Source organism: Macaca fascicularis, chromosome 15 (assembly GCF_037993035.2).
Source record: "Macaca fascicularis isolate 582-1 chromosome 15, T2T-MFA8v1.1".
In the NCBI taxonomy this organism is placed as follows: domain Eukaryota; kingdom Metazoa; phylum Chordata; class Mammalia; order Primates; family Cercopithecidae; genus Macaca; species Macaca fascicularis.
In genome coordinates, this window is record NC_088389.1 from 13,822,251 (window position 1) to 13,846,354 (window position 24,104).

The window sequence follows — 24,104 nt, forward strand, 5'->3', positions numbered from 1 at the left end:
GCATGCAGGCCCTGTGCCAAGCTCATGCAGTCCTTATGATGTTCTACAATGTAGATTCTATTACCCACATTCTACAGATACTGAAACCGAGGCTCAGAAAAGTCAAATAACTTGCCCAAGGGCACCAAGCTAGGAAGTAGCTGGACGAGGATCCAGGCAGTCTCTCTTAAACCTAAGATCTTAGCAACCACACAATTCTGAGGTACATCTTTTTCCTTAAGTATCGTGAAAATGCTCAGCAAATTGGTGCACAAGGGAAACAGACAAAACGTAAAGCATCAGTAAGACTTTGGAGTGAAATCCAGGCCGGGCATGGTGGCTCACATCTATAATCTCAGCACTTTGGGAGGCTGAGGCGGGTCACTTGAGGTCAGGAGTTCAAGAACAGCCTGGCCAACATGGCAAAACCCTGTCTCTACTAAAATTACAAAAAAAAATTGGCCGGGCCTATTGGCACGCACCTGTAATCCCAGCTACCTGGAGGCTAAGGCAGGAGAATCGCTTGAACCTGGGAGGTGGAGGATGCAATGAGCCAAGATCGTGCCACTGCACTTCAGCCTGGGCCACAGAGCGAGACCCCGTCTCAAAAAATAAATAAAGTGAAATCCAGGGAAGCAAAAGAGGGCAGTGGCAATGTTAGCTGCCTGTCTAATATCCATTTCCACCCTCCCGCCTTCTCATGAGACCCACTTTTGTTTACCCCATCCCACCCAGGAGGGGCCAGTGACAGTTCCCATGCCTGAGTGGATGCCCAACCTAAGCTGGCACATTTAAGCACTTCTCATTCTAACTGGGGGAGGAGTCTGCTCTCTGTCCCTTGGCTGGATATGAATGACAGAGCAGAGCCACCTTGTGATGGCTGGGAAACCTGCCTGAGGAAGAAGCTAACACCCAGGATGGCAGAGCAGAGAGATGAAATGCACCAGAGTCCCTAACATCAGTAAGCCACTGCAGGCCTGTCTCTCGCCTGCCCCACTGCACATAGGTGAGGTAATCAATGTCTTCACTATTCATGCCAGAGTCTAAGTCAAATCTTTTGTTGCTTGCTGCCAAAAGTAGCCTAACTAACACAGGAGACTGTCAGATCAATTTTATTAAATGAAAACAGAGGTTATCACGGAGAATATTTTAAAAGTTAGGGTCTACGATGCAATTTTTTTTTTTAGAAGCTTATTCATTCGTCTTCTTACCTCCAATCTTGTTCATCTCAAATCCATCCTCTTCTGGGCTGCCAGGAGTCTACTTTACAGGCAAGTCTGAGCACGATTCCTACCTTAAAGGCTCCCTCAGCAATTACAAAGTAGGCAGGTGGAAGTATGCTGAACTTGAAAATACACAGTTTGGCCAGGCGCGGTGGCTCACGCCTGTAATCCCAGCACTTTGGGAGGCCGAGGCGGTCGGATCACGAGGTCAGGAGATCGAGATCATCCTGGCAAACATGGTGAAAACCCGTCTCTACTAAAAATACAAAAAAAAATTAGCCGGGCGCGGTGGCGGGCGCCTGTAGTCCCAGCTACGCTGGAGGCTGAGGCAGGAGAATGGCGTGAACCCGGAAGGCGGAGCTTGCAGTGAGCTGGGATCACGCCACTGCACTCCAGCCTGGGTGACAGAGCGAGACTCCGTCTCAAAAAAAAAAAACCAAACACCAAAACACAAAGTCTGATAATTCATCAAAATTCAACATTTTTAAAGAGGCTGAATTGCCAGAAATCCTCACCAACGATCTCATGAGGCAGATACCATCATCATGAAGTAGGTAAGGACACTGAGGCCCGGAGTCACAGGGCTCATGAGTGGCAGAAGCCATTATTTGGACCCAGTCTTGTTTCCACTCTGCCTTTGCATAGACTATGCCCTCTGCCTAGAATGCTTTTCTTATTCATCTGGTAAAAGGCTACTCACTAGAAAGCTGCTTGGGCCAACACTTTTCTGAAGCCTCTCCTTCCTTTCTACAGTTCATGAGTTCTTCCCTTCCACTTCTGTTTGGCTGTGATCACGTGTACTGCCGTTCTGCCTCTCCCATCAAGGACAGGCCCTCTGTCTCCCTAGCCTTGTCTTGAATCTCTGGCACTCAGCACAGTCTTTGGCACATGGCAGACACCCAAGGAATGTTAGCATACTACTAAATTCTTCCCGATTCTACTCTAGGACTGAACTGAAGGAACTTTAGAATTACTTACTCACTTCTGGAGATGTCTAGGATTAGAAGGGTGACAGAGACAGACTGTTTCTTTAAAATACAGTAATTCACATCTTCATCCTGAGAAAGGAAGAGCCAATTGTACATCTTATTCATTCACACTAGAACAAGAACAGAAAGTGTTCAGGAACATAGCAAATGAGTGGCTCAAACTCCATTCAAAGTAGTAAACCAGTGGGCGCAGTGGCTCACGCCTGTAATCCCAGCACTTTGGGAGGCCGAGGCGGGTGGATCATGAGGTCAGGAGATCAAGACCATCCTGGCCAACATGGTGAAACCCCATCTCTGCTAAAAATACAAAAATTAGCCAGGTATGGTGGCAGGTGCCTGTAATCCCAGCTACTTAGGAGCATGAGGCAGGAAAATCACCTGAACCAGGAAAGAGGAGGTTGCAGTGAGCCGAGATCGCACCATTGCACTCCAGCCTCGGCAACAAGAGTGAGACTCTGTCTAAAAAAAAAAGTAAACCAATTGTGGGTTCTCAAAAATGCTTGGAAGTCAAAAAGCCACCGCCTCAAGAAAATGATGCCGTGGCCAGGTGTGGTGGTTCACGCCTGCAATCCTAGCACTTTGGGAGGCCGTGGTGGATGGATCACTTGAGTCCAGGAGTTCAAGACACGGCCAACAAAATGTGAAACCCTGTCTCTATTAAAAATACAAAAATTAGGCAGGCGTGGTGGCACATGCTGGTAGTCCCAGCTACTCAGGGGACTGAGGCAGGAGGATCACTTAAGCCTGGGAGGTCAAGGTTGCAGTGAGCTATGATTGTGTCACTGTACTCCAAAAAAAAAAAAATGAAAATGGTACTCCAAGAAGTAGGGTATTCCCGTTCAATGGCCTGGGCTCAAGTGAAGAGATGAATCAGGTCACACATTTAATACTCACCAGGTAAGAAGAAAAGCCATCATTCTTTGTACGGTCTAGGCTAAATCCAATCTAATGGGGAGTAAAAAGAGTAGAAGTAAATATCTACACAATTGTCCATACTTTTCGTACTCAAAAAGCAGAAAAAGTGGTACTTCTAACGTGGATTCCTCTCAGTTTTCTTAGCATTCATTTTGTAAAGAGGCAAAGTAAAATCACTCAAGTAAAGTCACTAATTACTAGAATTATTACAGAATTATATTTTAAGTGTTAAAAGAAATTATTTGATGCCTGATATATAATTTGCTACTCACAAGCTTAATTATCTCCATATTCTTGTATTTTATATTTAAGCATTGAGGTTGGAAGGTGACTCTCACCTAAGCTAAAAGAGTAAACCCCTGGGCTGGGCGTGGTGGCTCACATCTGTAACACCAGCACTTTGTGAGGCCGAGTGCGGGTGGATCACAAGGTCAGGAGTTCAAGACCAGTGTGGCCAAGATGGTGAAACCCTGTCTCTACTAAAAATACAAAAATTAGTCGGTCATAGTGGTGGGCACCTGTAATCCCAGCTACTTGGGAGGCTGAGGCACAGAACTGCTTGAACTCGGGAGGCAGAGGTTGCAGTGAGCTGAGATTGCACCACTGCACTCCAGCCTGGGTGACAGAGCAAGGCTCAGTCTCAAAAAAAAAAAAAGAAAAAAAAAAGAGTAAACCCCTGGATCTCATTAACAGGTACTTACAGTCACATCCTTGTCTTCAGGCTCATTCAATGAGAGGCTACTGACATTCACCACCATGTACCCATCCTTGAAGAAGCCAAAGGTGTTCAGATGAACTTTATGCCTCACATCATCCTAAAGAAATTTGTAGTGGTGGAATTAGTTATATGGAAAAGTGCTTTTGATTATTTAACCTATTCATTTGCTTTAAAAACTGTGGTATCAGGCTGGGTGCAGTGGCTCAAGCCTATAATCCCCGCACTTTGGGAGACTGAGGTGGGTGGATCACCTGAGGTCAGGAGTTTGAGACCACACTGGCCAACATGGTGAAACCCTGTCTCTACTAAAAATACAAGAAGTTAGCCGGGCGTGGTGGCAGGCACCTGTAATCCCAGCTACTTGGGAGGCTGAGCCAGGAGAATTGCTTGAACCTGGGAGGAGGAGGTTGCAGTGAGCCGAGATCATGCCACTGCAATCCAGCTTAAGCAACAGAGCAAGACTCTGTCTCAGAAAAAAAAAAAAAAAAAAAAAGAAAGAAAGAAAAGAAAAACTATGATATCTCATTTCCTGCTAGCCAGCCAATGTTTCCATATGCTCAGTAACATACACAGCTGTGGTAACATGTCTTTCTCCAAAAGCTGAAGACAACTCATCGGAAATCCAAAAGACATCAACAGTTTTTGCAGAAGGAAGTATTCAATGGATTCAAATTCACTCCAATGCATTGGGATGGGTTCCGGGAGCAAACTCAGTTGGCTGAAATGTGAATTCCAGGGCAGGAGGAACCATGTTTTCGTCATCCCCATATCCTTCCTGATAGTACAATGCCTGGCATCTAGTAGGCACTCAAAACATGCTGGGGGGTGGGAAGGAAGAAAAGGAGTGGCTGAAGTTGTTCCAAGAACACACTCATTTATATAAATCCTCTTATTAATTTGTGTATACCTGGCTCCTCCCACTGGCAGGATAAATAATGAAGCTAAGCTATAATTCCATTATTTAAAAAGGTGAATTTTCACCTAAAAATGATACAGTAGATGATGGGTTTTTAGGGAACAAAGCCTTATGCAAGAGGAATCCCAGGAATAGGAAATTAGTGACATGGAGACAGAGGCTTTTGGATACAGGATAATCCTAAGGTTTGGTGAGACTGAATCACATGGGCAGACGCCTACCCCACCTGCTTGATGCTGTCTCAACATCGTGACTCCAATCTCAACTAAGTCAGTACACTGCAGGGCCAACAGAACAATGGTGTCAGTGAACACTTCTAAAACAGGGCTTCCACAAACACACTTTACGCTATGCAACAACTGAGCTTTATATTGAGATTTGGCTAAATTGCAACACCTTCCATAAGTTTGCAGTTTGATTCTTTGAGTGAAGGGTAACTTTTTATTTCCAGATTTGGGGTTTCCTGGACATCACGGGTAGTCTAATGGCAAACACCAAAGGCCTGCGAGGACGGGCTGTGCAGCAGGTCTTCGGCAGAAACGGCATAAACCAAACCCTCCCCGACAGAACTACACCACACTGTACTATCACCAGCAGGATGTCGTTTCCTGCCCACTCTTGCATTCAAGGAACACAGCTTTTTCACAGTCCTAGACTATGGGCTGAGAAGCAGAGGGACACAGTTCCAACTCACCTCCCTGCTCAGGCCTAAGGCTACGGTCCCTGTTTCCCCTCAACATCTGTTAAAATCCCAGGACTTGGCCGGGAGTGGTGGCTCACACCTGTAATCCCAGCACTCTGGGAGGCCGAGGCAGGTGGATCACTTGAGGTCAGGGGTTCAAGACCAGCCTGGCCAAAACGGTGAAACCCCGTTTCTACTAAAAATACAAAAAAAAATAGCTGGGCGTGGTGGCATATGCCTGTAATCCCAGCTACTCAGGAGGCTGAGGCAGGAGAATCGCTTGAACCCAGGAAGCAGAGGTTGCAGTGAGCCAAGATCGCGCCATGGCACTCCAGCCTGGGTGACAGAGTGAGACTCTGTCTCAAAAATAGATAAATAAATAAATAAATAAATAAATAACAAAAACGAACAAAAGCCCAGGACTCTGGGCTTCAAGTTTCTGCAACACCACAGGGCAGCCCTGGCTTCCCTGTTCTTTGCCCAATGGAGTTTCAGCTCCTTCCCTTTTTGGGGCCCCTGGGAATTTCCCTTATTTTCTTAGGAGCTTGGCTATGTGGTGAAAACATGTTTGCTGGATTTCCACTTCCTGGTGGACTGGAGTGGCTTGCAGCAAACCAACATTCTCACAGAGAACAATCAGAAAAGCCAGATAAGATAACAGAGGTCATCTCCTGGAACCTACAAGAGCGGGTCAATGGTAAAAGCCAGAAAAGCTAAGGCTCCCAGCCTTTCTTGGAATTCTGGGAGAGAATTAAATCCACTGAAAATATCTTCACTATCTATTTTCTCAATTCTCTCAAGGACAGTATATGATGACCACCATCCTAGAGGCACATAAGAAATTAACTCAATTACATAAATGGATGCCTTAGCACATTAGGGTTTCATTCTCTGGCAGAATCCTCAGTGGAGCAGGACTGCAGAGGGAGAGGATGAGGGAAAATGAACACACGGTTCCTGCCACATAAAACGACGTATGTGAATCACAGCCATATTCATGTAAAACAAACTGGAATGCAGGGGAAATCATCTGTGGTGACGGAGGTGAAGACAGTGACTACTCTCAGGAGAAAGGGGCTTTCCTGGGACTTGAGGGAAGGTGAGGCTTAGGGACGGTGCTTCTGGAGGGGCTTGGTAATGGTTCTGCCTCATTTCCTGCAGGCTGCATGAGTGTGTCTACATTCTGGAAATGCACTGAGTTGTCTGCTTATAATGAGTAATTTTTAGCCATGTATATTACACTTCAATAAAGTTTAAATTTTAAAAGTATGTTTTTTCTAACTGATCCAGTATGAAGCTGCTTTGTAGTAGAATGGAAACCTGCTAAGCGTTTCGCTTATACTTAGTTCAACACAACACAGGTTTTCTAGCTATTTTTTATTTTTCAGAAAATGTTTCAATTGCAACCTGATAACAGTTTTCCCCCCACATAAATAGTACATTCCTTTACTATTTTTTTTTTTAACCTTTGCATCATTTCATTTGATGATACAATGCCATGAAAAACAGGTTTTTGAAGACTATTTTAAACAACAATAACAGCATTGGCCAGACATGGTGGCTCATGGCAGTAATCCCAGCACTTTGGGAAGCCAAGGCAGGCTGATAACCTGAGATCAAGAGTTCGAGATCAGCCTGGCCACTGAAACGCCACCTCTACTAAATAAATAGAGGTGAAATGCCACCTTTAATAAATACAAAAATTAGCCGGGTGTGGTGGCGCGTGCCTGTAATCCCAGTTACTTGGGAGGCTGAGTCAGAACTGCTTGAACCCAGGAGGCGGAGGTTGCAGGGAGCCAGGTTGTATCACTGCACTCCAGCCTGGGCAACAAAGTGAGACTCTGTCTCAAAAATAATAATAATAAGGCTGGGTGTGGTGGCTCACGCCTGTAATCCCAGCATTTTGGGAGGCTGAGGCAGACGGATCACCTGAGGTCAGGAGTTCGAGACCAGCCTGGCCAAAATGGTGAAACCCCATCTCTACTAAAAATACAAAAATTAGCCGGGCGTGGTGGTGGACGCCTGTAATCCTAGCTACTCGGGAGGCTGAGGCAGGAGAATCGCTTGAACCCAGGAGGCGGAGGTTGCAGTGAGCCGAGATCTCGCCATTGCACTCCAGCCTAGGGGACAAGAGCGATACTTTGTCTCAAAAAGCAAAACAAAACAAAAATAGTAATAATAATAATGATAATAACAGCATCACAACTCCCAGTTTTCAGAGCCTTCCAAGAACTAGGTTATGTGCCAAGGGCTTTACCTATGATTTCTTTTTTTTTTTTTTTTTTTTTTTTTTTCCTTTTTGTGGAGAACGGGGTCTCGCTATATTACCCAGGCAGGTCTCGAACTCCTGGGCTCAAGCTATCCTCCCGCCTCTGCCTCCCTGAGAGCTGGGATTACAGGCGTGAGCCACCGCGCCCGGCCTTTACCTATGATTTCTAACCCTCGTTCAGTTTAGTGTGGTTAAGAGAAGCAGTCCCATGGTAGCGACAAAGACACCAGTTCAGAGGAGAAATGACTACCTGAGGCCAAGCAGACTACAGCTAGTAAAGCTGAGACTTCAACCTAGATCTGACATGAGAGCCATTTTCACATTATCGTCTCCTAACAAGGAAAAGTAATCATGATACAACATTAAATGTAAAGAGCTATATTCAGTAACATTTGATAGAAAAAAAAAAAGGGGGTGAAGGGCTGGCCGAGGTGGCTCTTGCCTATAATCCCAACATTTTGGGAGACCGAGGCTGGCAGATTGCTTGAGCCCAGGAGTTTTAAACCACCCTAGGCAACAGAGAAACCCCATCTCTACAAAAAAAAAAAAAATTAGCCAGGCATGGTGGCAGGTGCCTATACTCCTAGCTATTCAGGAGGCTGAGGTGGGAGGATTGCTTGAGCCCAGGAGGTTGAGGCTGCAGCGGGTTAGGACTGCATCACTGCACTCCAGCCTGGGCCACAGAGTGTGACCCTGTCTCAAAAAAAAAAAAAAAAGAAAAGACTGGGCCCGGTGGCTCTCACTTATAATCCCAACACCTTGGGAGGCCAAGGTGGGAGGGTCACTTGAGGCCAGGAGTTCAAGACCAGCCTGGGCAACATAGAGAGACCCCCCCCCCCACCTCTATAAAACATTTTAAAATTTGCCCAGGAGTGGTGGCATGCAACTGTAGTCACAGCTATTTGGGACGCTGAGATGGGAGGATCCCTTGAGCCCAGATGTTTGAGGCTACTGTGAGCTATGATTACACCACTGCACTCCAGCCTGGCAGACAAAGCAAGATTATCTCCAAAAAAAAAGAAAAACAAAACAAAACAAAACTTACCTACAATCCCACTGGCACTAACTTTTTAATACTTTGGTGAATTTCTTTCAAGTCTTTCATAAGTAAGGGCAAATACATACCCTTTCAACTTGTGTTTTGTTTTTTTTTTCTTTTGGCTGGGCGTGGTGGCTCACGCCTGTAATCCCAGCACTTTGGGTGTCAAGGTGGGCGGATCACCTGAGGTCTGGAGTTTGAGGCCAGCCTGGCCAACAGGGCGAAATCTCATCTCTACTAAAAATACAAAAAGTAGTCAAGCGTGGTGACACATGCCTGTAATCCCAGAAACTTGGGAGGCTGACGCAGGAGAATCACTTGAACCTGGGAGGCGGAGCTTATAGTGAGCTGAGATCACGCCACTGCACTCTAGCCTGGGCAACAGAGGAAATAAATAAATAGCCAGGAGTAATAGCAGGTGCCTATGATGCTAGCTACTCAGGAGGCTAACGCAGAAGGATCACTTGAGCCCCGTAGTTTGAGACCGGCCTGGGCAACACGGTGAAAACCCATCTCTACCAAAAAAAAAAAAAATTTAGCGGCCTGTGGTGGCGCAAGCCTGTGGTCCCAGCTACTCAAGAGGCTGAGGTGGGAGGATAGTTTGGGCCCACAAGGCCAAGGTTGCAGTGAGCCAAGATCGTGCCACTGCACTCCAGCCTGGGAGACAGAGCGAGACTCTGTCTCAATAAATAAATAAATAAATAAATAAATAAATAAATAAATAAGGCATAGTGGCTCATGCCTGTAATCTCAGCACTATGTGAGGCCAAGGTGGGCAGATCCCCTAAGGTCAGTTCAAGACCAGCCTGGCCAACATGAAACCCCATCTCTACTAAAAATACAAAAATTTGCCGGATGTGGTGGTGTATGCCTGTAATCCCAGCTACTAGAGAGGCTGAGGCAGGAGAATCGCTTGAACCCGGGAGGTAGAGGTGGCAGTGAGCCGAGATTGTGCCACTGCACTCCAGCCTGGGTGACAGAGTGAGACCCCGTCTCAAAAAATAAATAAAATAAAAAGCAAGCAAGCACTGTTGCCAATAATATCTGCAAGACCTTCACCTAACCTGTTCCCCACTTCCATTTTAACCTATCGTGTCATGTCAAATAAGGTATGTATGGAAGTGACTTTGCAAACTATACCTCACTATAAAAATCATAGACACATAGATATCTTGAGACTGGAAGAAAGTACAAGCGACGAGGATGTGACAAAGCAGCATAAGCACAATAATACCAGAGGCAAGCAATGGAGATTCAGCTACCGTCTCCACCTCCACCCTACCATTTCTATTAGCACTGACACAGGCAATGGAGGTTCAGCTATATTCTCAATCTCCACCCTACCATTTCTATTAGCACTGACACCACAGTAAAGGTTGCCTGTTTCACCAAGGATTTCAGAGACTGCAAGCACTTGACCTTGTCTCCAGTACTACACTAAGAGCTTCATATATCACCTCAAGTTCTTCTTACAACTCTGAGGCAGGTAGCCTCAAACATGTCCATTTGGTAGACGAGGAAACAGAGGCTCAGAGTTAAAACTTGCATAAAATCATAAGGCTAGTAGATGGCACGGCCAGTAACCTAACTCAGAATTAAGTCCCAAATCTATTCTTTTAACTACCACATACTTTTTACAACCAAATAAAAAGTGTATCAAAGGGTTGGGCGTGGTAATCCCAGCACTTCGGGAGGCTGAGGCAGGCAGATCACTTGAGCTGAGGAGTTTGAGAACAGCCTGGGCAACATGGTGAAACCCCATCTCTGCCAAAAATACAAAAACTTAGCTGGGTGTGGCAGTGTGCACTTGTGGTCCCAGCTACTCAGAAGGCTGAGGATCACTTGAACCTACCCAGGAGGCAGAGGCTGCAGTGAGCCGAGATTGCGCCACAGCACTCCAGTCTGGGTGACAAAGCAAAACCCCATCTCAAAAAAAAAAAAAAAAAAGGATATACTATTTTGATGTATTTGCTCTTTTCTTCCTCACTTAAAAACCAGTTGTTTTTTACTGACAATTCTGTTATTTTAACTAAATGTCAGAACTTCTGCAATGACTTCATATTAAACTTTCAGTCATAAAAAAAAATACAGCAATGATACCTCAATTTAGTTTTTCTTATAAACTGAATTTTAGAAAGTAAGAAATACAGTAACACTTAGCTAGCTTCGGCTCGCCAACTGGTGGTCTACAGACTGTACTAACCCACACCATGTTATATATGGCCAACACAGTGTTATGTTTTACTTTTGTTTTAAATTTGAATTAGTTGCTAACGGATTCCACATAAAAACATGAATTTCCAGCTTTTCTTATTTAAAAAAAGAGGAAAAAAAACCAAAAAGCCACAAGATTCAGCGCTTGTAGGCCACGTTCCAGTGCAATAAGAACCCATTGGAGCAAGGAGCACGGGCCGCTGTGGCAGGAGCCTGTGCTCTTCCGCTACCCCTCCCGCCGCAGTCTCACTGAGCCAGCTGACATAAAAAACCAAGCTGGCTTCTCACCGCACCTTGAGTTTGTGACCGCTGATCAAAACAAAAATCACATCCAAAAGGTAAGCAAAAAGTACCTTCAGGCACCAGAAGCAATTTCTCTACTAATACAGAAAAAAGAAAACAAGAATAAGACTACCAATCATGGCTGGGCTCGATGGCTCACATCTGTATTCCCAGCACTTTGGGGGTCTGAGGCGGGAGGATCACTTGAAGTCAGGAGTTTCAGCCTGGCCAATATGGTAAAACCCTATCTCTACTGAAAATACAAGAATTAGCCAGGCGTGGTGGCGCCCGTTGTAATCCCAAATACTTGGGAGGCTGGAGCAGGAAGATCACTTGAACTTGGGAGATAAAGGTTGCAGTGAGCCAAGATCAGACCACCGCACTCCAGTCTGGATGACAGAGTGTGACTGTCTCAAACAAACAAAAAAAAAAAAAAAAAAAAAGGTGGGGGGCGGGGGAGCTACCAGTCATTAGCTGCCTTCTATTAGTGGTAGAAGAAATTAACCTAAGAAGTTTAATACTATAATTCTTGGCTCATTGCACATACATAGCAATTCACAAATGGAATGGGGTCAAATTCACTCATATAACCAAAATCCACCAGCTAAGCACATGAAGTGAGAGAAGAACTACACAGAAGACTGAGGTGCTGGCAAATGGGCTGTCCTCTCAGACAGTCACTGAGGGCTTGAGGCACCCACCGGAAGCTTACCCAGTGCAGGTAAAATGGAAGGTGCGCTAACCTGGGTTCAAATTCTGACTCCTCCACTTATTTAACCAGAGCTCCATTTTCTTAATTTATGAAGCAGGGATAATAACATTTATCTTAAGGGGCTGCTATGAGGAGTCGATGAATAAAAAGCATCAAATATTTAGCACAGTCTCTGACTTATCACAGATGCTTTAATAACAAGCAGCTATTTCTATCACTTAAATTTTCGATTCTATAGGACACTTCATTTTCCCCAAATGAGCTCAAAACAGTTATCATTAGCTCAGTAGTCTCACCCTTTCTGCGTACACAGCACGGTCTCATTATACTAGAACTCTCTCTGCATACTTAAGAGGGAAGAAAGATTTAAAAGGACACTAAATATGTCAACACCATCCCCCTCAGTGTCACACTCTCCCAGTTCTCCTCCTGTCCTTCCATCCAAGTCAGCTTGAGTAAGCTGCTGGCTGCCATAACCAAGCTCTTTCCTTCACTCCCGAGACAAAGGTGCTGGGCTTGACCACACACTGCTGTGACAGTACACTGTCTCCTTTTCTACACCACTGGGTCCACATGGCCAACTAAAAATTCTGGACAGACATGGCTAACCTATGAATGGACACATGCCCAGTTGTGGCAAACATTAACTTTTCATACTGATCAGTTTTGGAGGCATGCCTAGGAAAGGTTTGAGATTTACCAGAACGGAGCAGCTAATAATCAATGGGCCCCAGATGAGGCACAATTATCACCATCATCATCATCATCATCATCATCATCATCGCAATGGGCAATCATAATAATCAATGGGCATGAGATGAGGAAAATCCTTTTATTCTTTTTAAATTTATTTTTATTTTTCTTGAGACAGAGTTTCACTCTTGTTGCCCAGGCTGGAGTGCAGTGGCGCAATTTCAGCTCACTGCAACCTCCGCCTCCCAGGTTCAAGCGATTCTCCTGCCTCAGCCTCCCAAGTAGCTGGGATTACAGACATGCGCCACCACACCTGGATAATTTTGTATTTTTAGTAGAGATGGGGTTTCACCATGTTGGCCAGGCTGGTCTTGAACTTCAGGTGATTCACCCACCTTGGTCTCCCAAAGTGCTGGGATTACAGGCGTGAGCCACCACGCCCAGCCAGGAAAATCCTCTTTTAATTTCCCAAAACTTTCCAGATACTTTTGGATGGGAGTGAATAAATGCATCCCTCCCTACTCAGAATTCAGAAAGCAGTATATAAAGTGAGGCTGCAGCCTATGAATTAGGAAAGATCCACTGCATAAAGCTGGTATAATCAGGTGGGTCCTGGTCGACTGGCACGGATTCTAGAGTATTTGCGCAAAGAAAGATTTTACTTACTTACTTACTTACAAACATCACCGTTTGTTTTTTTTTTTTTTTTTGAGACAGAGTCTCACTCTGTTGCCCAGGCTGGAGTGCAGTGGCGCGATCTCGGCTCATTGGAAGCTCCACCTCTTGGGTTCACACCATTCTCCTGCCTCAGCCTCCCGAGTAGCTGGGACTACAGGCGCCCGCCACCACGCCCGGCTAATTTTTTGTATTTTTAATAGAGACGGGGTTTCACCGTGTTTGCCAGGATGGTCTCGATCTCCTGACCTCGTGATCCGCCCGCCTCAGCCTCCCAAAGTGCTGGGATTACAGGCGTGAGCCACCACGCCCGGCCACATCACTGGGGTTTTTTTTGTTTATTTTATTTTATTTTATTTTATTTTTTTGAGACAGGGTCTCTGTCGCCAAGGCTGGAGGGCAGGGGCACCATCTTGGCTCACTGAAACCTCCACCTCTCGAGTTCAAGTGATTCTCCTGCCTCAGCCTCCCAAGTAGCTGGGACTACGGGCACTTGACACCACCTCGGGCTAATACTTGTATTTTCTGGTAGAGATGGGGTTTCACCACACTGGCCAGGTTGGTCTTTAACTTTTGACGTCAAGTGATCTGCCCGTCGTGGCCTCCCTAAGTGCTAGGATTACCAGCACAAGCCACCGTGCCAGGCCTACAGATATCACTTAATGGTTTATTTATTAATTATTATTATTATTATTTTATTATTATTTTGAGATGGAGTTTCACTCTTGTTGTCCAGGCTGGAGTGCAATGGCGCAATCTCAGCTCACTGTAACCTCTGCCTCCTAGGTTCAAGCGAATCTCCTGCCTCAGCCTCCTGAGAAGCTGGGATCCATGCCTGGCTAATTATTTGTATTTTTAGTAGAGACGGGGTTTCACCATGTTGGCCAGGCTGGTCTCAAACTCCAGACCTCAAGTGATTGCCCACCTCAGCCTCCCAAAGTGCTGGGATTATAGATGTGAGCCACCATGCCTGGTTGCAAACATCACTTAATGGCTAAACATGTTCTCTGAAAGTTATTACTCAAAAATAAAGTAATAACACATTCCTATGAAGGTAGAGCTTTGGGGTGAGATTATTGGTATATATTGCATTCGCTTCCTAAGGCTGCTGTAATCAACCACAGAAGTTTGTTCTCTCACAGTTCTGGAGGCTACAAGTCCAAAATCAAGGCATCAGCAGGGCCACGGTCCCTTTAAAGGCTCTGGGGAAGAATACTTCCTTGCCTCTTTCAAGCTGCTGGTGACTACCAGGATTCTTAACATTCTTGGTTTGTAGGCACCTCACTCCAGGCTCTGCCTCCACCATCACATGGCCTTCTTCCCTCTGCGTATGTCTCTGCGCCCTCTCCTCTTTTTATAATGGCACCTGGCACACTGAAAATAGGGCCCACCCTAACCCCATATGACCTAATGTTAACTGCAAAGACCCTATTCCAAATAAGGTTACATTCTGAGGTTCCAAGCAGACTTGAACTTGGGGGGACACTAGTCAACCCAACACAAACAAATCCATCCTCTTGCTCATTTACACTGAAATGTTCTAGTGCTTAATTACGTGACCCATATTTTTGTTACTCTGCAACTAAACAGATGCAAAAAGGGATAAAGAAAAGTTATTTTATAGTTCAGATATAATTTACTGACACCTACTTTTTTCCTATTAGTTACAAAAACAATAAACCCTGGCTGGGCACAGTGGCTCACGTCTGTAATCCCAACACTCTGGGAGGCCAAGGTGGATGGATAACCTGAGGTCAGGGGTTCGAGACCAGTATGGCCAACATGGTGAAACCCTCTCTCTACCAAAAATAAAAAAATTAGCTGAGCATGGTGGCGCACGCCTGTAGTCCCAGCTAGTTGGGAGGCTGAGGCAAGAGATTCTTTTGAATCTGGGAGACAGAGGTTGCAGTGAGCCGAGATCGTGCCACTGCATTCCAGCCTGGGTGACAGAGCAAGACTCTCCAAAAAAGAAAGAATAAATTCCAGGAAGAAAAAAATCTATACAGCAGTAGTAAAGGGAGGCAATAAAAAGGAGAAAGAAAAAAAAAAAAGACAAAGCAATCACTGGAATTTTCCAGGGCTGTTTTATCAAATATTTTATTATACTACACTGGTATTTTCAGAAGGAAGCACACTGGCATACATGCCACCAAACAGCAGTCACTAAAAAAGGTATGTTCGATGTAAAGTGTGGAAACTTAAAAAAAGAAGAAAAACAAGTAATAGGAAAAAGTAATTAAAAACTCAAAAATTTTTTAAATAATTAAAAAAGCATTTTATAGCTGGGTGTGGAGGCTCATGCCTGTAACCCCAGCACTTTGGGAGGCCAAGACAGGCAGATCACAAGGTCAGGAGATCGAGACCATCCTGGCTAATACAGTGAAACCCTGTCTCTACTAAAAATACAAAAAATTAGCCAGGCGTGGTGGCAGGTGCCTGTAGTCCCAGCTACTCCGGAGGCTGAGGCAGGAGAATTGCTTGAACTCAGGAAGCGAAGGTTGCAGTTTGCTGAGATCGCGCCATTGCACTCCAGCCTGGGGGACAGGGTGAGACTCCGTGACCCCCTCGCAAAAAAAAAAAAAAAAAAAAAAAAACATATTAACTGATCATGCTGGGCATGGTGACTCACGCCTATAATCCTATCACTTTGGGAGGCCAAGGCAGGTAAATCAACTGAGGTCAGGAGTTCGAGACCAGACTGACCAACATGGTGAAACTCTACCTCTACTAAAAATACAAAAAATTAGCAGGGTGTGGTGGCAGGTGCCTGTAATCCCAACTACTCGGGAGGTCGAGGCAGGAGAATCACTTGAACCCGGGAGGCAGAGGTTGCAGTGAGCCAAGATTGTGCCATGGCATTCCAGCCTGGGCAACAAGAGCAAACTCCATCTCAAAAAAAAAAAAAAAAAATGCATTAACTGATCACAGTACAAGGATGTGATTTAGATACTGACTTTTCAAAACTTTCTCAATCCATTTATGACCAATGAAAATCTGAATCTGATTTGACATTATATGATATTAAGGATATTTTTGTTATAATGGCATTGTAGTCATGTTTTTATAAGAGCTCTTATTTTTTATAGGTAATACCAAAATATGTATCAATGAAATGATGCAATGCCTTTGATTTGCTTTATTTACTTATTTATTTGTTTATTTATTTATTTATTTTGAGAGGGGGGTCTCACTCTATCGCACAGGCTTGAGTGCAGTGGCACAATCTCAGCTCACTGCAACCTCCACCTCCTGCGTTAAAGTGATTCCCCTGCCTTAGCCTCCACAGTAGCTGGGAATGCAGGTGCCCACCACCGCACTGACTAATTTTTGTATTTTTAGTAGAGACAGGGTTTCACCATGTTGGCCAGGCTGGTCTCGAACTCCTGACCTCAGGTGATCCACTTGCCTTTGCCTCCCAAAGTGTTGGGATTACAGGCATAAGCCACCACACCCAGCCAATTTTCTTTAAAATAATATAGGAAGACAATGACAAATGCTGATAGCAATGAGAAGAAAGGGAGCTCTCATAAATTGCTGGTGGGATGTAAAATGGTAGAGCCACTTTGGAAAACAGTTGGGCAGTTTCTTAAAAAGTTAAACATAAATAAACCACATGACCCAGCAATTCTACTCCACTCCTGGATATCACCCAAGAGAAATGAAAACATATGGCCCCACAAAGCCTTGCATGTGAACGTTTATGGCACCATCATTCATAAAGGCCAAACAGTGGAAACACCCCAAACATCCATCGACTGGTGAACAGCTAAGCAAAAGAAGATACATCCACGCGCTGGAAGGCCATTCAACAGTAAAAAGGAATGAATTACTGACACACAGCACAAAACGAATGAAGCTCAAAAAAGAAAGAAAGAAAGATAGGCACAAAAGCCTACCTATCGGCTGGGCGCAGTGGCTCACACCTGTAATCCCTGAACTTTGGGAGGCTGAGGCGGGCAGACTGCTTGAGGCCAGGAATTCGAGGCCAGCCTGGCCGAAACGGCAAAATCCTGTCTCTACTAAAAATACACAAATTAGCTGAGCGTGGTGGCGGGTGCCCGTAATCCCAGCTACTCGGGAGGCTGAGGCAGGAGAACAGCTTGAACCTGTAAGGTAGAGGTTGCAGGGAGCCAAGGTAACACCATTGCACTCCAGCCTGGGCAACAGTCTGAGACTCCGTCTCAAAAAAAAAGCCTACCTATCCTGTGATTCCACTTACATGAAACATCTAGAAAGGGCAGGTTTATAGAGACAGAAAGTAGATTAGTGGCTTCCTGGGATTAGTGGTGGGAATGGGAATTGATTCTAAACCAACATAAGGGATCTTATGGGGTGACAGAAACATTCTGTGGCTAGAATGTGGTCATAGCTGTACAACTCAGTAAACTTTCTGACAATCATTGCATTATACAGTTAAAATGGGTGATCTTGCCGGGCGCGGTGGCTCAAGCCTGTAATCCCAGCACTTTGGGAGGCCGAGACGGGCGGATCACGAGGTCAGGAGATCGAGACCATCCTGGCTAATACGGTGAAACCCCGTCTCTACTAAAAATACAAAAAACTAGCCGGGCGAGGTGGCGGGCGCCTGTGGTCCCAGCTACTCGAGAGGCTGAGGCAGGAGAATGGCGGGAACCCAGGAGGCGGAGCTTGCAGTGAGCTGAGATCCGGCCACTGCACTCCAGCCGGGGCGACAGAGCCAGACTCCGTCTCAAAAAAAAAAAAAAAAAAAAATGGGTGATCTTATGGTATGTAAATTATACCTCAATAAAGTTGTTCTTAAAAGGCAAGGAGTATTTCCTGCTGACAGGTCTTTAAAAAAATAAACAAAAATAATAAACAGCCAGGAGCGGTGGCCCACGCCTGTAATCCCGGCACTTTGGGAGGTTAAGGCAGGTGGATCACCTGAGGTTAGGAGATCGAGACTAGCCTGATCAACATGGCAAAACCCTGTCTCTACTAAAAATACAAAAATTAGCCAGACGTGATGGCGCATGCCTATAATCCCAGCTACTTGGGAGGTTGAGGCAGGAGAATTGCTTGAACCCGGGAGGTGGAGGTTGCTGTGAGCAGAGATCGCGCCATTGCACTCCAGCCTGGGTGACAAGAGCAAAACTCATCTCAAAAAATAATAATAATAATAACAATAATAATAATAATAAATAAAAAGGCAAGGAATATAGGGAAAGGTCAAAAGAGACGGAATGTGAGAAGATTGAGAAAGCCAGAAGAATGGTGGAAAATGTGGCATGGAGTAAGAATAAAAATATAAGAGGACTCATTTCTAATTTTAAAAATAATAAAAAATAAGAACAAGAAATTGATGTATGTGGGGATGAGGCAGAATTAGCCATGTGTTGATGGTTATTGAGGGTGACAGGCAAATGGGAGTTCATCATACTATTCTATCTACTTTAGCACATTGGAAATTCTCCACAATAAAAAGTTTGTTTTGCTTTGTCTTTTTTTTTTTTTTTTTTTTTTTTAAGAACTAGGGTTTCACTCTGTCCCCCAGGCTGGAATACAGTGATGCCATTATAGCTCACTACAGCTTCTGACTCCTGGGCTCAAGGGATCCTGCCACCTCAGCCTCTCTAGTAGCTGGGACTATAGGTATGCACCACCACGTCTGGCTAATTTTGTTGCTGTTGTTGAGATGGGGGTCTTTCCTGTCACCTAGGCGGCAGTGTAGTGTCGCCATAATAGCTCACTGCAGCCTCCAAATCTTGGCCTCAAATGAGCCTCCCTAAGTGCTGGGATTATAGACGTGAGCCACCAGCACCAGCCAGGTTTTAAGAGATCAATGCATATACCTGGTGCTCAGTGACCTCTTCATGTTATCCTTGCCATTATGGGTCTCTAATCTGATCAAGTATCCTATTTCACTCAGTCTCAAGCAAAACAGACAATCTAAAGTTGCTGCTCTGACAGGCTCTCTTCAAATGATTTCCATTTCCTTGGGCAAGAACTCAGAACAAGCTTGCCCAGGATGCCTGCGGCCCAGGACAGCTTTGAATGCGGCCCAACACAAATTTGTGAACTTTTTTTTTTTTTTTTTTTTTTTTTGAGACGGAGTCTCGCTGTGTCTCCCAGGCTGGAGTGCAGTGGCGCGATCTCGGCTCACTGCAAGCTCCGCCCCCTTGGTTCACGCCATTCTCCCGCCTCAGCCTCCCAAGTAGCTGGGACTACAGGCGCCCGCTACCACGCCCGGCTAATTTTTTGTATTTTTAGTAGAGACGGGGGTTTCACCATGTTAGCCAGGATAGTCTCGATCTCCTGACCTCGTGATCCACCCGCCTCGGCCTCCCAAAGTGCTGGGATTACAGGCTTGAGCCACCGCGCCCGGCCAACTTTTTTTTTTGAGAAGGAGTCTCGCTCTGTCGCCCAGGCTGGAGGGCAGTGGCACGATCTCGGCTCACTGGAAGCTCCGCCTCCCGAGTTCACGCCATTCTCCTGCCTCAGCCTCCCAAGTAGCTGGGACTACGGGGGCCTGTCACCACGCCCAGCTAATTTTTTGTATTTTTAGTAGAGACGGGGTTTCACCATGTTAGCCAGGATGGTCTCGATCTCCTGACCTAGTAATCCGCCCACCTCGGCCTCCCAAAGTGCTGGGATTACAGGTGTCAGCCATTGTGCCCGGACAAATTTGTGAACTTTCTTTCTTTTTTTTTTTTTTTTGGTGAGACGGAGTCTCGCTGTGTCTCCTAGGCTGGAGTGCAGTGGCCTGATCTCGGCTCACTGCAAGCTCCGCCTCCCAGGTTCACGCCATTCTCCCGCCTCAGCCTCCCAAGTAGCTGGGACCACAGGCGCCCGCCACCACGCCCGGCTAGTTTTTTTTTTGTATTTTTAGTAGAGACGGGGTTTCACCATGTTAGCCAGGATAGTCTCGATCTCCTGACCTCGTGATCCACCAGCCTCGGCCTCCCAAAGTGCTGGGATTACAGGCTTGAGCCACCGCGCCCGGCCTGTGAACTTTCTTAAAACATTATGAGATTATTTCATAATTTTTTTAAGCTTATCAGCTATGGTTACTGTTAGTCTATTTTATATGTGACCCAAAACAATTTTTCATCTTCCAATGTGGCCCTGGGAAGCCAAAAGATTGGACACCCCTGACTTAGGATGTCTATTTTATTTTATTTATTTATTTTTTATTTTATTTTTTATTTTTTATTTTTTTTTTGAGACGGAGTCTCGCTCCCTCGCCCAGGCTGGAGTGCAGTGGCCGGATCTCAGCTCACTGCAAGCTCCGCCTCCCGGGTTCACGCCATTCTCCTGCCTCAGCCTCCCAAGTAGCTGGGACTACAGGCGCCCGCCACCTCGCCCGGCTAGTGTTTTGTATTTTTTTAGTAGAGACGGGGTTTCACCGTGTTAGCCAGGATGGTCTCGATCTCCTGACCCTGTGATCCGCCCATCTCGGCCTCCCAAAGTGCTGGGATTACAGGCTTGAGCCACCGCGCCCGGCCTTTTTTTTTTTTTTTTTTTGAGATGGAGTCTTCCTCTGTCGCCCAGGCTGGAGTCCGGGGACGCAATCTCGGCTCACTGCAACTTCCTCCTCTGGGTTCAAGCGATTCTCCTGCCTCAGCCCCCCAAGTAGCTGGGATTACAGGCACCCGCCACCACGCCCAGCTAATTTTTGTATTTTTAGTAGAGACGTGGTTTCACAATGTTGGCCAGGCTGGTCTCGAACTCATGACCTCAAGTGATCCACCCACCTCGGCCTCCGAAAGTACTGGGATTACAGGCATGAGCCACCACGCCTGGCCAAGTTTTGTCTACATTTCTACACGTACTTTTCTGGAGACAGGTTCTATAGCTCTCAATTGATTCTCAAAAAGAGCCAAAATTCACTTACCCCACCCTCACCCCTGTGATTGAACCATTTTAATCAGGATAATTTTTATTTACAAACAACAAAAGTTGTTACCAAAAAGCATGGTTGTATGGATCTCGTCAGGCTTTTATTTATTTATTTTCTTGACAGAGTCTCGTTCTTTCACCCAGACTGGAGTGCAATGGCACAACAATCTCTGCTCACTGCAATCTCAGTCTCCTGGGTTCAAGCAATTATCCTGTCTCAGCCTCCCAAGTAGCAACTGGGACTACGGGCATGTACCACCATACCCGTCTAATATTTCTATTTTTAGTAGAGACAGGTTTCGCCATGTTGGCCAGGCTGGTCTCAAACTCCTGACCTCGGGTGATCCGCCCACCTCGGCCTCCCAAAGTGCTGGAATTACAGGCCTGAGCCCCCGCGCCCAGTCATGTCAGGTTTTTAATTTCATTCTGTATTCTTTAAATTCTACATTAACAAAATATAATGCTTCATAGTTTGCTAAAACAATGTGTTTTTACAAGACAAACTTTCTATAGTTTCACTTCTTTTTTTTTTTTTTTGAGACAGAGTCTCATTCTGTTGCCCAGGCTGGAGTACAGTGGCAGGATCTAGGCTCATTGCAAGCGCTGCCTCCCGGGTTCACGCCATTCTCCTGCCTCAGCCTCCTGAGTAGCTGGGACTACAGGCGCCCACCACCAAGCCCGGCTAATTTTTTTTTTTTTTTTTTTTTAGTAAAGACAGGGTTTCACCGTGTTAGCCAGGATGGTCTCGATCTCCTGACCTCGTGATTTGCCCGCCTCAGCCTCCCAAAGTGCTGGGATTACCGGCGTGAGCCATGGCGTCCGGCCTACAGTTCCACTTCTTAGAAGACTGTATGGTATAAAAATAATGTACAAGAGTTTGGGTCGTAACAATTTACTTTTCTATGTCTCTAATTTTCTGTTTCTCTATATCTTTTGAGAGAGGGTCTTGCTCTGTGGCTCAGGCTGGAGTGCAATGAGTAATCACGGCTCACTGCAGTCTCAACCTCCTAGGCTCAAGTGATCCTCCTGCCTCAGCCTCCCCAGAAGCTGCAGGCGTGTGCCACCACATCTGGTTAATTTTTAATTTTTTGTAGAGACAGGTTTGGGGAGGGGGTCCTTACCATGTTGACCAGGCTGGTCTCGAATTCCTGGGCTCAAATAATCCTCCTGCATAGGCCTCTCAATGTTGGGATTACAGGCATGAGCCAGGGCGCCTGGACAATTTCCCAGATATAGTAACCTGCTGAACCACCTTAGGGTGCGTTTCAGCCTTAGAGGTCTCTTCTCTGCTAGTTATAAAGCAAGACCCAGGGGATCATTCTAGGTTTATCAAAAATCTCTCTTCCCTAGACAATGACGGGATAGAGAAAGAAAAAGCAGGCCCTTTGATTAGAGACACATTTTAATGCTGGCTTTAAATTCTCAGTCACGTGTTTTAAGCAAGATTTGAAATTCCTTCCGAAGAGTCTTGCTCCAGAGAGCGCCCTAAATCAAAATAGGAAACTGAGGCTAAGGTTCCAAATACCTTCAAACCGCCGGTACAGTACAAGGGCACGGAAGAGCGGAGACCGCGGACAAGGAAAGCCAGCATAAAAGCTGGAGGGGAGAAAGGAGAAGGGCGAGCGGGCTTCCATGAGTGAGGAATTCAGACAACCCAGCAGGGATTTTAGAGCAGCCTGCCGAGTCCGTGGGGGCTACGCCACAGTTCAGCCCCTTCCCCTCCCTCAGTTCGAGTCTTCCCGCCCCTGCCGGTCAGCCTCAGGACCCCAGCGCCGCCCAGACCCGCCTTCCCCACAGACCCTGCCACCTGTCAGTTTGAAAGGCCGCGGCCAGGGACAAAGAGATGGTCCAGTGGCTCAGAGGTCCCCAATGGGCCAAAGTTGCCCTAAAACCCGGGGGAGTGGCCTCGGCCTCCGCCCCCCGGCCCGGCCTTGCCAGGCTTTACCTTGAGTGCCAGGTGATGGACGCGGCCCAGGCCAGGCGCGGCCAGCAACTGCAGCAAAGCCAGCATCGGGAGCAGCCGGAGGCCGGCGGCCAGCCTAGGACGGCGGGAGGCGGAGGAGCCGACGGGCGCCAGAGCGGCCATGTTTGTTCCAGCATCACCAGCCGCTTCCTCTCCTGCCCACTTCCGGGATTAAAGGGCGCAACCGCCGGAAGGGCCCGGGGAGCGCAGCTCGGCGGCTAGCTCGGCTGAGCCTGTGGTGGTTTTCCTGGAGATTGCAACCTGGGAAGTCGCCGAGGGGCCTATGCTGACCACCTCGGGGCCCTTCGATTGGCTCCCCCGTGCAGACTTTCAGTTTAGCCCAAAGAGATGAAGCCAACCGCTTGGCGGTTGCCATAACAACGGTGGCCGAACCGACCAGCCCGGGCCTCACCTCCGCCTCTCAGAGCCTTGGAAGCGACCTTGGGCTCGGGACCCCTGACCTCAGGGTCGGAGGATAGGGTGTGTCAGCCGCACGGTGTCTGGCCACTGATTGAACTGATTTCACTGACTGAACTGATTTCACTGAGCGTTAACTTGGAGCGAAATATTTAAAAATTCCTGGCTTGCCGTAGGGGTCCTGTGGTTTTTTTTAATAAGCGCTTCATACTCAAGTATCAGGTGAAATGGTTGCAATAATACGATTTATTGAGCCCTTATGAGGAAATTCTTTAGGCCTTTTGTTGTATTTAATTTTTGGAACAATCTGATGAGCTAGGAGGTAGGTATTATTATTCCTACTTTACAGGTAAGCAAACTGAGGCTCTGAGAAATAAGTCATTTGCTCCAGGTTGAGCTGGGAATCACGCGGAAGCTCTTAACTCCTGTGTTCTGTTGCCTCATGCTATTTCATCCAACCCTGAGTCTGGGTCTTAACATTTTTCTCTTAATTCTATATGGAAACTTTCTTTGCTTTTAGAACTTATGGGAACTTCTTTTTTTTGAGACGGAGTCTAGCTC

At 46.2% G+C, this 24,104-nt stretch overlaps 1 protein-coding gene across 2 annotated transcripts in view; it reads right to left on the reverse strand.

Moving 5' to 3' along the window:
- The window catches only part of GPR107 (G protein-coupled receptor 107), an 84,841-nt gene extending 61,565 nt beyond the window's left edge, over positions 1-23,276 (reverse strand). For both annotated transcript variants that reach the window (XM_045373932.2, XM_045373931.2), the window contains exons 1-4: positions 23,109-23,276; positions 3,808-3,921; positions 3,086-3,136; positions 2,181-2,260 (exon numbers count right to left, since the gene is read on the reverse strand). In XM_045373932.2, coding sequence (XP_045229867.2) covers positions 2,181-2,260; positions 3,086-3,136; positions 3,808-3,921; positions 23,109-23,249 — 386 coding nt within the window. In that variant the 5' untranslated portion in view covers positions 23,250-23,276. The remainder of the gene's footprint in view (positions 1-2,180; positions 2,261-3,085; positions 3,137-3,807; positions 3,922-23,108) is intronic.
- Positions 23,277-24,104: the final 828 nt, after the last annotated feature.